Source organism: Acanthochromis polyacanthus, chromosome 17 (genome assembly GCF_021347895.1).
Source record: "Acanthochromis polyacanthus isolate Apoly-LR-REF ecotype Palm Island chromosome 17, KAUST_Apoly_ChrSc, whole genome shotgun sequence".
NCBI classification, from domain to species: domain Eukaryota; kingdom Metazoa; phylum Chordata; class Actinopteri; family Pomacentridae; genus Acanthochromis; species Acanthochromis polyacanthus.
In genome coordinates this window covers 16,828,119-16,842,085 of record NC_067129.1, presented here as the reverse complement: position 1 = coordinate 16,842,085, position 13,967 = coordinate 16,828,119, and the positions used below count along the sequence as shown (strand labels likewise).

At 40.2% G+C, this 13,967-nt stretch overlaps 1 protein-coding gene across 1 annotated transcript in view; it reads left to right on the top strand.

Moving 5' to 3' along the window:
- The window catches only part of uvrag (UV radiation resistance associated gene), a 100,606-nt gene that overhangs the window by 4,301 nt on the left and 82,338 nt on the right, over nt 1-13,967 (top strand). Inside the window, 5 exon segments of the mRNA XM_051937475.1 lie at nt 742-776; nt 3,339-3,500; nt 4,414-4,488; nt 4,614-4,699; nt 12,300-12,405. Coding sequence (XP_051793435.1) covers nt 742-776; nt 3,339-3,500; nt 4,414-4,488; nt 4,614-4,699; nt 12,300-12,405 — 464 coding nt within the window.

Genomic DNA, 13,967 nt, shown 5'->3' with positions numbered 1-13,967 from the left:
TATGTTTCCTAAAGCTGACGGGGCCGGGCCATTAACACTGAACCTGTGAAAAACTCTTTTTAGAGTTAGTGTTTATAGATATGATCTTCACTCTGTTCGCAAGATCATGTGTTTCCTTCAGTTCCATATGTTCGTACTGAACTGGGTAAAAGGCTTTTGTTTCTTCTGCAGCTTCTGCCTGGAATATGTTGCAGAAAGACTGGAAATTAACTGAGTTAATCTCATTGAGTGCCTTTAAATTTAAACTGCGAGTTCTTGAGACCGTTTCCACAACATGCACTTTTTTTTTTATAACTTGCTTGTAAATTTATATATATTTTATTGTATAATATTATATATATTACATTTTATATTTATATATGTATATATTTTTTCCGTATTGTAATTATGTTATAACTCTGTAATTTTATAACTGTGCTTTGTACTTGCTGCTGCCTATCTTGGCCAGGACTCCCTTGAAAAAGAGGTTCTTAATCTCAATGGGATCTCTCCTGGTGAAATAAAAAAATAAATGCATCTGTATGCTATTGATCTGAAAGTGACCATAATCCATTGAAGTCACCGTCCTCACTGTGTGTGGAGCAGGTTCAAGAGTTTAATCTACAGTATCTCCACAATATTATGTACACATTAAATGTGAGCTGAGCTTTTGTGAGTTGTATTTTAGGATAGATGTACTCCTGTTGATACTGTGTAGTGTTTCCTTCATCTTTTAATCAGATTTCTTTTGTGTCTTTTTAGATTTTTACAAGAGTGAGGTCATACGAGACTCACTGGTGAGTACTCCTGTCAGCCTTCACACCGTGCCTCTCTGCTTGGTGGGATAGGTTAAACGTGTTGTCATTATCTGCGGTCTGCTGCTGCACTGTGCTTGTACACCGATCATTATACGCAGCGCTGCAACAAAGGAAGACAAGGTTCTTGTACTTTATGAATTAAATTAAGACTGAGTAGTCACACAGTTAGCCACCTGTGGACTTGTTTCACCTGAACCTTATTCAGACATTGCAGCTGCAGTGATGTGCTGTGAAACATGCTTAGATGAATAGAATGTCAGTCTTGCATCAACATGATTAAATATGATATGTGCTTCTCTGGTGCAACTTTCTTTCTTGGCCGGTAAGCATCAGTTTCTTGTATAAATGACCCAGCTGTATACTAGTACGTGATTTCTGACTGTTTCCACTATTCTTTGCGTGACAGATGCAGCTCTGCATGAAGCTATAGAGGCAGCCAAGGATAGAAAGCAATTACTGTCAGGCTTACTGCCGAGTCATGAGCTGACCTAAGCTGGTTTCCAGGCGTACTGTTTAGTACCCTCAGAAGACAAACTGTATAATGCTCTGCAGGAGTCATGACTCCTGTCATCTCCCTGCCAAACTTCCTCCTGTTGAATCTAACATTCTTGCTGACATTCGTTCTCTAGTATTTCGTCTCCTTGCATCGTTGGTCTCGGGAAACGTTTCCTGTTAGTCTTCCTGTTTTCATTGTATCTGCTGTGCCTCTCTGCTTCCACCACTGACTCTCACTAGTTGCGTTTCCACCCCCCTCCATTCTGTGGATTTTACTTCTGCTCTTGGCATTCGTCTCATGTGCGTCCTTGAAAGTGACCAAGAGAGCGTGAGACTTTTCCCTCTGATGGAGGGAAATGGTACATAATTGAATGATATGAAGGACTCTGGTGTTGTGTGGTAGAACTAGAAGCCATGCTGTCATTCTGGATGTTCAAGGACAGATGTAAAAGTTCTAAGCAGAAGTAGGGATCCGACTTTAAGGACAATGTAGAGCAGGATTGTTCAGTTAGCAGTGGATAGGGGTCATGTTTTGAATTTAACAGAAGCATCATACGTGTTAGCTTTTAGATTCTGAGTTTAAAATCTTTAGCTTATTCTCACGTGGTTGTATTGCCTTTGTTTGTTTATCAAGGAAAATAGCTGCTAGTTAAGTTCACTTTTTTGGAAGAAATCTGGTCACGGTTGCGCTGAACACCTTACGTTTCTCTTTAAGTCTGACACATGAGACTTCATTTCTCCTTAGCTGATCGACTTACTTAAACATGTTCTACAACATCTATTAAAGTATTTCATTATTTAAGGACAAACATTAAAGCATTTGGTGTATTAAAAGAGATTTTACACAGTGGAAAAATTCTACTTTCCTTGGCGATTGTTTGTGTTCTTGTCTTGTGCATGTTGTTTTCTAACAAAATTGGCCTAAAGATGGTCTAAAAAATATTCCAAAAAAATGTCAAGGTAACTAATCTCAACAGAGGAGGAATACAATGAAAATGCCCCCAGTAAATAGTGAATGTGACCTACAAATAGCAGAAAACAACAAAGGTAGGTGGATGTTTCAATCAAAATGAATTCAAGAAGTCTGGAACTGTTCATCTCAATAAACTTGGCCATGTTGCAGTTTAGATTGAGTCAGCAGTTCATTTCCTTATTTTGTGCAACAGTTTGACTAACTGTAACAGATTTCTTGTACATAAAACCCAGACCGGAGTCAACCTTAAATACTTCAGTGATCGTTTTCAGGAAACCGTAAGGAGAAGACTAAAGACTATTTTGTGCAATCGAACCCTGAATCCCAAATCATCACTGGAGCTGTTATTAATGCTTGATTACCACTTAACTAATTAAGCCATTTTTATAGTAATGTACTCTTATTCTGTTTGTCAGCCTCACCAAGTGAATGCTAATGTGTCATAAGATATCACATGAAAACTGTTCATCACACAATTCCCCAATTCAGCACATTTTCTCACCAAGAGGCAGCTAAAGGATATTCAATATAGGCTCTATATACCTACACACATATAGTATAAACTGTGCTTATATTTGGCCTGTTGAACTCTATTATTGCCTTTACTGTATGTCCACCATATAGACTCTAGTAGCAGAGCCATCATCCCAGATCCATAAGAGAAGCATTTCTATACATTCAGAAGTGCACATTTGCCAAACTAAAGTTAAAAACAAAAGGTTGTTGGTAACATTAGATCATAAATCTACAATATGACAAATCTTATCTCTGAGGCAGAACACCTATAGCTATTCTTCACATTTATAAGCTTTGCAGAACAGAAAATAATTGGTCTGATAAAACAAGTCTACAATGGTAGAAAGGCGGTGATAAATACAACCTGTGTCAAAATGAATTTAAAAAACTGCCAAATGAGATCACTTAAACTAACCCAAAAAGGAAAGCAGCATTCCCTCATTTGGAAATGTCCAGACACCCCCCTCCAGATTGATAATCCATTTTAGGATTTTCACTAGATGAATTAATGGAATCACAGCGAAGCATATGTGTGTGTGTGTGTGTATTTGTGCCAGAATCCAACATGGCGGAGCCTGGACTTTGGCATGCTCCCAGACCTTCTGGACACCTCAGTGTCTTGCTTTGTGGTGAGGATCTATGGAGGACAGGATGAACAGTACCAGCTCCTCATTGAGTGGAAGGTCAATCTGGACGGCCTCAGATACACAGGACAGCAGGTCAGCAATCGCACATGAGAAAATAAAAATAACATAACATTTACCTGTATAATATACAGTTCGCCACAAAAAATCGCCATGTTATGTAGGCTACATGAGGAGATGCATAAGTCTGTTCTTCCGGTTGTCGGCTATACGCATTTTCAATTCTTTTCAATATCATACAAAAAACTGTCTGAAAAAATATGCCTTTGGTGTCAAAATTTTGAATAATGTAGAATTATTGTGATCTTTAAATTTTTAATTAAATGTGCCATTTTTCTGTAATGCAAATATAAATCCTGCATTCTTGCAAGGTTAAATTTTTCTAAATCTGTTTGGACCCCAATGTTTACTTTTACTCAAAATACCAACCCTTGTTTCAGTCTCTCAGTAAGTTGGAAATACAGTAAACAGATGCAGGACGACATACGGGAGAACATAATGCATATAATATTTTCTACCAGAACAACGGATGCTCGCTGCATTACATCATTTTTGACACTAATCAAAATTTTGCCTTCATATATTTCAAATTTCTGTCACTGATGGTGAAGTAATCATTACTGCTCACCACAATTATGATGTGATTCGGCAATATGTACGGTTAATAACCTTTAAAATATGCTGCATGCCTGTGTCATGAGGACTAAAGATGTGATTCAGTGTAATGAAGTTTGCAGTTGAGCATGTTATGTTAGAAGTTCAAAATGTAGCTAGTCAGTTGGGCTCTTTGCATCAAAAACTTTTCACATTGAAATTCTAAGTAACATTCAGATTCTGAAAAAGAAACTTGGCGTTATTGCCATTCTGTCACAATGGGACTGCTCATAAACAGATAACACTGTCTCATGGACTTCCAGATGTCTGCTGTCCTTTGTTCTCCCCGTCTCTGTCCCTACAATCAGCCTCTACTGTCTCGCTTTGTCCACAGATTCGATCCAGAAATCCAAATGAGATCATATTTGGATTGAATGATGGCTACTATGCAGCTGACTTTGATCATAAGGTACGGCTTTTTGTCTGTTTTCCAAAGCTTTTGCATCATAGCGGAGCACCCAGTTCTAAACCCATTAGCTTTATTTGGATGCCGTTTGGCTTCTGCACTGAAACACTGGCATGTGGCTGTTTCAGGATCAGTCGGAGCGGAAGAAAAACAGTCTCCTTCAGGTGGACCAGAGTTCAGTCAGGAACTCCTACAGTGTTTTCTCATTGCTCAGGTAAGATTCATGCCATGGAGCAATATTACATCGTGCTATCATTTCAGTGTTCTTAAAATGCAAAACAACATTACAATAGAGCAGCCAAGTCCATCTCTGCTAGAGGATTTTCTGTCATGTGCAGTAGATTACAACTTCTTCCTCTTCTTCTTTTTTTTTTTAACCATGTATTCCTTTCTAATCACAGTAACAAGGTTGCTAATCCATGCTAATGTTAGCCTTTTCTCAGGAGTGGAAGCTAGATATTTAGCTAGCTGTTACTGATGACCAAGAGGACAAACTTACTGATGGAAAAAAGTAAAGAAAAAAATAAAAAGAATTTGTCTTATCCTGATAATATGCCTAACAGGGTTACATGAGGCAGAATGAGGCATTCACTCAAGACTGACAATGTTAGGAAAATATGAAAAATAGAATTGAGGACAAAGCTTTGTTCTATCCATTCTTTTGGCAAACTGATGTTAATTCCAGCGCATCATGTGATTCACTGTTTTCTTCTTCTTCTACCAGCTAAAAAGGTTATGCTAACAGGGTTCTAAGTATTATTTAAAATATTCTGTATATTTAAAAAAAAACATATTCCCACAATTAAAAGAGCTATCAATGAAAAAAATGACACCAGAAAAAAGGAGATTAAAATTTTACCTTTTTTTAGTTGAGATTCAATTTGACTGTCATCATGGTGGGACAAGAGAAAAGCTGCATTTTAGGGGGAAATCCAGACTTGTTTGGTATTTTAAAAATATTTTCAATTTGGTCTCAGGACAAGTACATTTACACAACAACTGCATGTTTTAGTGTTTTACACATGGATTTTATGACATTTAACGGGTGGGACGTAAAATGTCCTCCAATTCTGGAATGACCCGGATCTTTTATTTAGTTTTATTTTTTTTAGAACATTCATCCATAATTCACGTTATGAGATGTCCTGACTGTGTTGTGAATATTTGTCTTGAGCATGTGCTGTCCAGCAGATGGTGCCATAAGAAAGCCAACATTTTAGACAGGGACGCTCTGCTGGTCTCAAACTTAATACAAGCTCACAAAGCCTGCAGTCAATGCTGTATTTCTTAAGCGAAACAAAAAAAAATGTATAAAACATTTCAAACACTGCATCATTTGGTCAGACTTGGACTTTGGATTAGGAGCAGAATTAAAGTACTTGAGAGTGTTGAGATGTGAAAATGGTTTGTAGTACAATATTCTACCACAAGCAGGAGACAGAGATTTGCTGAGCAAGATGCTTGTTAAAAAGGGGAACCCTGGTACAGTAATTAAGAACTTCAGGCATAAGGAAGCTCTGGCATCTGTTGACAAACACAGACGGGTTGTTTCCCATTTATAGATAAATGCAGTAGAATGTAAACACTACTTTCAGAGTCACCAGGGCTTCCCCCGAGGGAAACCCTCTATTACCTTAAGCCTAATCACACAACAACGTAATTACAGCAAGTTTTAACTAAATAAATGTATATTGGGAAGGTTCTAGTTACACACTTCCAAAATAAGATAAGGATCCAGTCATTAGGAGCATTATGAAGGTTTCCACTAACATTTTCCTTCTATGGAAAGTAAATAAGGGGGTCATAAATGCGTCAGAGGCCTTCACAGTGTCAAGAAATAGGAGTTTTGCCAAAGCTGGCTAAACTTAAACAGTACTTCCTGATCTAGAAGTGGTCATGTTTTTATGTTTGCTTGGGAGAATATCATTACCTCCTCAGCAGCTTGCAGGAGATAAAGACCAACTTTGAGTCATAACTTTTATGCAGTCGGCTCTTGTTTCTTCTATTATTGCAGCCTTCTTCCACATCCTCTTCTTTCTGTCCACACCCATGCAGACTCTGTGGAGTTTAATACACTTACATTGATCCCGTTTTTCCTCACACTGCTCTGCCTGCAGCTCTTCACCCCCCTGTCAGAGGTTTTCTTTGGCTTAGTGCACTCATATGCATATGGTTTATGATTATGTACTGTGGAATGATTCATTAGATATTGTAGACTGCAGCAGGGATTATCCCCCATGGTACATATCCATATATATTCTGTTTCTGAAGGTCAGAGCTCTGCATTCTCCAAAATGCGTTAACTTTGTACAGCATTCAAGTGGAGTACTGCTCATGGATACACACATTATGCTTTATGTATTTCACTAGTGGCGTTGCACCATGTCTTTTTCTTCATGAGGAATGGTGGTCTCCTTCCGTTGTCTAGTTCTTGGAATAAATGTCTTTTTCCCCTCCTCTGAGAACAGTGATGCATATCCACAGGGGAGATCCACAGTGTCAGACACTCTCACCCGACTGTTTCCCACTCTTTCTTGGCCCAGTACAAAGCGTCTTTCTCCGCACATTGCTTTAATGGATAGGATGAGAGCTGCTGCACTGAAGACTCCTGATCTTGATTAATGATGGTAATTTGTCAGCAGATTCACAGTCTCTTTTTCTGCCTGGCTCCAGTTGACAACATCTTTCGCTTGTGTGAAGAACATGGTGATGTGGGCTAGCAAACACAACATGACTCAGATGGATAGATGAAGAGGGAGCATGCAGGTCATCAATCAGCAAATTCTTGTGTCTTTCAGAAAAGCGGAGGTAGAGGGCAGGCCACAACCATACAACGTATAGAGCCGGGCCTCTGTCTGGGTAGGAAAAAAAAAGCTAAGAAGATCATCCAGCTGTTCAGCAGTGGTGTTTGTTCTTTTTCCCCTTTGGAGACACTGTTATTACAGGTTCGGATGTTACTCAACTTCCCATCTCCGAGGCTTGATGTGTGAACAGTAAGAGAGGAAGGATGACCTGATGGGACTTTGTAGAAGCTCGTAGGTCCCATCACTGAGCTACATATTGGACTAGCTGGATGTTTACAAAGTGGAGAGGCAGAAAGAGTGACTGAGTGGGTCATGGTTTCAGTTTGAAGGTCGTTTTCTGTAGCAAAGACATAATGTGTTCTTAAATGTCACGTTGAAGTGGTCTCTTAGTGGAAATACTTGAGCGGCTCCTCTGTTCTTTCTCTGAAACCAGACTTCTGCGCTTACTTCGAGACACCGAATAGTCTTTATAATGACAACATAAAATTGTGGATGCGGAATGATAAAACAGTGGATCATGTGGCACATGGTAAGCATCATTCTCGGGGCAGAACTTTCACAGTTCAACGCAGTGTCTCTAACTCCTGCAGCCTAAAGGGGAAACTTTCTTTTCTTCTTGATCAAAGCCACATGTTGCCTGATTTGCTTGTGTATGCTCCGACGTGGAGTATGTGTGTATGTACGGTATGTGTCAACAGAAGCGGTGCACGGTGATAGCGAAGCTCTATGGGGGGTCTCTCATGCCTCCAGAGACTGTTGAGGTGATAATGCTTTCCTGCAGGACGCCCCTGAGGTCTACTCTCGTGCTATTTGGACGCTGCAGCCACAGCTCTAAGGCACCGGACCCCGTTCTGATCCCGTTTTAAGCAAGCAGCTGGATGCGAGTCTCAACGGCAGCAACCAGGTTACAGAAACAAACTGGCTGCCTGAGCCTTAAATTGTTGCAGGGATATAAATGTTGATGCTGTAGTTTTCATTTCACACGTCTGCAGTGGACTTCTGGAATCAGAGTAACCACCATAGGCGTAACATAAGAATATTGTGTGGGGTTGTTTTTTTCCATTTAGTGTTTGCCTTATTTTACATATTGTTCACTCTGAGATCAGATTTTTTTTCCCCGAAGCTTGTCTGTTTTCATTCTCTCAAGTGGCTGAAGTTTTTCTTGTTCTCTCACAGCGTTGCAGCCTCTTCGATGCATGCCTAGAACTGTAATCCTGTGTTATCTCAGCTTGCTTGTGTAGGGTTCATTCCTCCCACCTCTAAAATTATATCCCAGCTTAAATCTACAGTACCAAGCTTTATCCTCGCTTTGTGTGTTCTGGCTTCTCAAACATAAGTCAGCAGGCTTTGACTAATGGCCATTGCATTTTTTTTTTTTTCATCATTTGGTTATTATAACAGGCTGCTCAAGTAACCATGACTAACAATTTGACATTCTTCATGTAAGACAAGGGCAAGGAGCTTCCACTCATGACTCATCATGGGGATCTGTAATTATCTCTAATTATCTAAAAGCGTGACCCCTTTTTGACCCTTTCAGGACCAAACACATCTTTTCTCAAGATCTCTTTGGCTTCCCTGCATCTTTGTTGTAGTTCATGTAAACATGGCTTATAGCAACTGATCTGTAGATCCCCACAAAAACATCAGCCTGGAGGAGTAGAAGTGCAGATGCAGGCTCACCAAAGAAACCTCACTCCAGTAATCTTATCTTCCTTTCCGTGTAGATGGAGACAATGGTGAGGCGATGTGATTAGCAAGTGGTTAAATGTGTTGACATTCTTCTGCAATGAGCTGTTTGTTGTCTGTATTGTCCTTGGCAGAGGTGTGTAGTGGGATATTATCCTTCAGTTGCTGTTTTGAATCAGTTAATTGACTGCCCTGTTCACCCCGAGCTCTGTGAATTCAGCATAGTCATCAGTCTGTGAACTTGTTTCCTTTGACCCAGTATTGTTTGATAAATGCTGTGGCTATCCTTGCGTGTGACATAGAAGTGGGAGGCTAGTCAGGTTGTATGGTGAATGCTGCTTTGAGCAAACATTGTTTTTGTGCCTTGTATCATTTGAATCAGTCACCTACTTTAAATCATTTTTTTTCTGATATGCCTTGTTTGCTAGCTTGTAAGAAATATAGATCAGTGTTTCCCAAAGCCAAAGATGACAAATGTATTGTTTTAACAACAACTCTCAGATATTCAGGGTACTGTCAGACAAAACCATAAAGAAACCACAAAATATTCACATTTAAAAAGCTAGAAGCAGAGAATTTTTGACACCGATGGTTAGCCAACCGAATAAGCAATTATCAAATGGATTAGTTTAATAGTTTTTAGCTAGTTAAATAATCATTGCAATCTAGCTTGCTAGATCCTACAGTATTTCTCAGGAACATGAAGCTCTGTAGTGATTTGGGGAGGGATTTGGAAGATGTCTGCATAGACTAAAGACAGACAGCAGTGATGTGAATTAAATATTTTTTCTACTCTGTTAAAAAAAATAGACTGACATAAGGCCTTAAAATTGGCTAGACTTGATGTTTCCCTCTCATTTTCTGTGTAAAGAACAACAATATGATTTCAGGTGTCTTCTTCTGATCAGTTTCTCATGTTTACCCCTGTAAGCCAGATGACACATCTGTATTTGGTGATTGCTTCTGCGCCCTGATTACAAAATTGCGGATGCTGGACCGCAACACAACACGGCACATAAACCATGGCAAATATTTATTTCAAGATAATCAGTAAAGGTAAATGAACAGAAAACAAGAGATGTTGACTGGAGAGACTGCCAGGCACGCTGCTAACTGAAAAACACTGGAAGGCAATAACTTCTTTTTTTATTCCCATTTACTTGATTGTACTAAAAACATTTACTATTTTCTAATTTCACCTTGCTTAAAAGCTTCTATTCTAGGATTTGAAGATGCCTTCTGGTTATCAAAACATCTAGAAGTTTCAAAAGCCAAAGTTTCATCTGACACCCCTTCAAAATCTAGTCCCACGTCGAAAGAGCAAATGTTATTGTTTGTGTGATGTTTATCAGGATCAAGGGCTGAGTGCACAGACTCAGCCATAACTTCCCTTAAATCCATGACAGAGTTGCAGGTACATCTTGTGCTTTGGAAAAAGAAAGCTGTTGTTGCTACTTGTGTGTCAGTGTTCTCTGGACAGTTTCCGAGCGATGAAAGTTTTGCCCTAATGAGGGTGTGTGGTGGAAGCCCCCCTTCCTCCCTGCTGGCCTATAGGTCCTAGTGATGCGCAGGCATTAGGCCAAGACTCAGGAGATGATAAAGGGGCAGACATGCGTGAAAAGCAGAGAGGAGATAACTATTTTCACCTGGGGGAAAAGACCATATCAGATTCTCCCATCGCAATCACCTAAACAGATGAAGCTGTCAAAACAGATTTCACCCTGATGTTCTGAAGGACTATCTCCAACTTCTATCACTGTCACCTCAGACAGATTAAAAAATGTGGGTAGCAAACATGGTTTTCCTGTAGGAGGAATCCTCAAAGTTCTGTTTGCATCGCCTTTTTTATTTTTTATTTTTTTTGCTGGGTTGGTTGTCAGAGAGAAGAAGCAATAATAACCAGCGGTGACTGTGAGTTTCATAACGACAAAGCCCCCTTGGATTTGTAAAATGACCCCATCAAGCTGCAAGCCTGTTAAATAGAGCCTCTTCCACTAAACCCACTCAAGAGGCAATTTCTTGAAGACTCAAAGCAAGCACATGGCTAGAGAAAACCCTGTTCACATCACCCTTATGGTCCAACCCGCAATCCCATCATTCTGTCTGCCATAATAACTGTCTCCAATTTCTGTTTGTTTGCTATGAACTCATCCTGAAGTGATTCAATTGTTGTGTCAGAAACTAAGGGACCTAACATTGGTAACAGTAAAAAAAAAAAAAAAAAGCAAAATCTCTATTTGCATTTTTCATACTGCTTTCCATATTTATCCAAGACTGCGAGGGAGTTTTCCATGTTCACCTTGTAACCTTGTGTCAGTGTCAGTTTAAATGAGAATTTAAATAATGCAATGATTAGAGAGTCACATCTGTATTCAGGGTTCAGACAGTAGAGTTGTTCTGTATGCGTCCTGAATAAAAGCTAGCCATTACTGTGTAGCTCACTGCTCATGCCACTGAGACAGTTAGCAAGAAGTGGTTGATCAAACACCAGTGTGACACTTTGTTTGCTAATTATCAGTTACCCCTTTTTGTCTGTGCTGTGTAAAACATTTCCACCATGTGGGATTGCTGGCTGAGAGGGTTTTTTCTTTTTCTTCCTGGGTATGAAGAAAACATAGCTGGGCGTTACACGGTCTTGTGATTGATGGTCTAAATAACGCGCTTGCTTGTCATTTGTGTACTGACTTTATGACAGTGACATGGAGTTTAGAAATGCGCCTCCATCATTTGTGGGTGCAGTTGATTAGTTAGCCTTTTGAAAGTTTGCTCTCTGGGACGGATGGATTTAGGTCTGTTGAACATTGTTTGGTCTCATACTGCATTGTGGTTAGGTTATTAGACAATAATAGTGATTAAGCTTTTCATGTCATATTTGTGGGAGTTTCAGATATGACCTGTCTGGTCTAAACATTGGACTTATTAGGAATGTTCTCAATATGGTTCTTGTCCTTTTTGATTTAATGTCAAGGCTCATCAGTAACTTTTGCAGTTTGAGAGGCTCAACCATAAGGCTGGAACAATAAAGGTCAACCCATGGAGATCAGAAAAAGAAACAAGAAAGGATAACAAACACACAACACAATGAGGCTTCTCCACATGGGGACTATCATAATTTTTTATTGTGCCTTTCAAAAAGTTACTGTAAACATCCAAGCTAAACACAATGAATTGCTGCCGTATTTGTGACTCTGACACTCTGTTTTTATTCAGCCAGTCATTTTAATGGTCGCTTGGAAACACAGTTTCAACACTGAGCTGTTCTTGTGGTCCAATATGTGGTTATAATTATGTGGATGGTGACTCTGTGTTCTCCTTCTGCAGGCTTCACACAGCGCAGAGAGCCATCAAACAGACCCAAGTGACAGTGCAGAAGATTGGGAAGGAGATTGAAGAGAAGCTGAGGACGACGGCGACCTGCACAGAGCGGGTGAGCACCGTCACCCATCGGCAACAAATTCCAACTCCTCAGCACCTTCTCAGCGTCAGTCTTTAGGCAGCTTATTTTCTTAATTTTAGTTTCTGCTGGCATTTAATCAGCTTATTGTATAGCAAAAATATGTATGGTTTTTGTAAGAACATTAATTAACACCACAGAGCAGTAATTGTTGTGATCAGCGATAACAGGCCAACTGGATTCTCCACTAAGAATAAACATCGGCAGGCTGTATTGTGTTTAAGACTTAACAGGATTTACGAGCTTGTATCACCTAAAGCCCATGATGTAATTGTAACGTAAGGCAACGTGAGATGCCATGAAACCCTTTGGGCAGCCACCGAATCTGTTTGTTTAGATAGCTCAACTGAAAAGTGGAGAAAGAGCAATATCCCACTTACCTTCAATGATAGCGCTTTAACGAAAATCCCCTGTTTATGTTTCCACCTCCTGTCATATCCTCAACCAGGATCCACCACAAAAGCAAGAAAGCATATTTAACATTTTTGGAATTGTCAGCCACACAGCTGTGAAAACGCAGCGCTGATCCCAGGTTTGACATTGTGTTTACTGTAAACATTCACTTCAAAAGCATCCCCTCTCTTCTGCTGTTATAAAAGCTCTGGGGCTGTTACACTTCGGTCTTTTTGTCCTCCAGGTAGAGTTGCCTTTTTAGAAAGCATTTTTCTGGTCACAGGATTGAACAGCGTACATGGTGAAATTGTGAACTGCGAGAAGGTTTTTGGATCCATGCAAAGTTTCAGATATTTTAACGTATATATGTGCTGTTGCACGGATACCAAATTTAAAGATTTTGAGTGCCTCTTCAGAGAGCTAGGTAGACATCTCTTCCAGCTGTAGCTCTCCATCAGCTTTTGATATGCCTCGTTTTTTGTTCCTTTCCTCAGACCTTCGCCCTACCTATTAAAGCAGCTTCACTATGGCCTTCCCACAAAAACACTGAGGCTCCATTCCTTTTGCCACAAAGGATCCCTTTCAAAAAGTTGTCTCTGATATTTCCCCCTCACTGAAACATTCCTCACAGCCCCTTTCAGAGCTCAGATCAGCTAATAAATCACATAATCCTCGTCTTCTACCTTTTTGTGAGAGCCCTGGAGCTTGGAGTGAGTGGAGCATTGTGTGGCTCTTCTAAGGGTTTTGCCTCTCTGTACTATCCTTCTGTGCATGTCATGTTGAGCACGGATCAAAGGGGGACAGAGTGGAGGCCACCAACCCCAGCGCATGGCCCTTTCACCCTCTCACCCACACTCAGCTATTAATCTGCTGGGTTATAACACACTTCCCCCCCACGCCTGCTGCTTATTTACTCAGCTGACCCACTGCTGTTTGATGTTCAGTTGGAGTCAGACGGACCCTGGTGGTGGGTTACAGTCTCTTTCTCTCTCTCGCACACTCACACACACACACACACACACACACACACACACACACCATCAAATGGCTGTGACCCACTTGTCAACTATGCCGCTCAGTGAAAGTGTAGGAGGCTCACGATTCGTGCCAAAGCCAGTGGTGGTTAACATGCAAGCATCAGG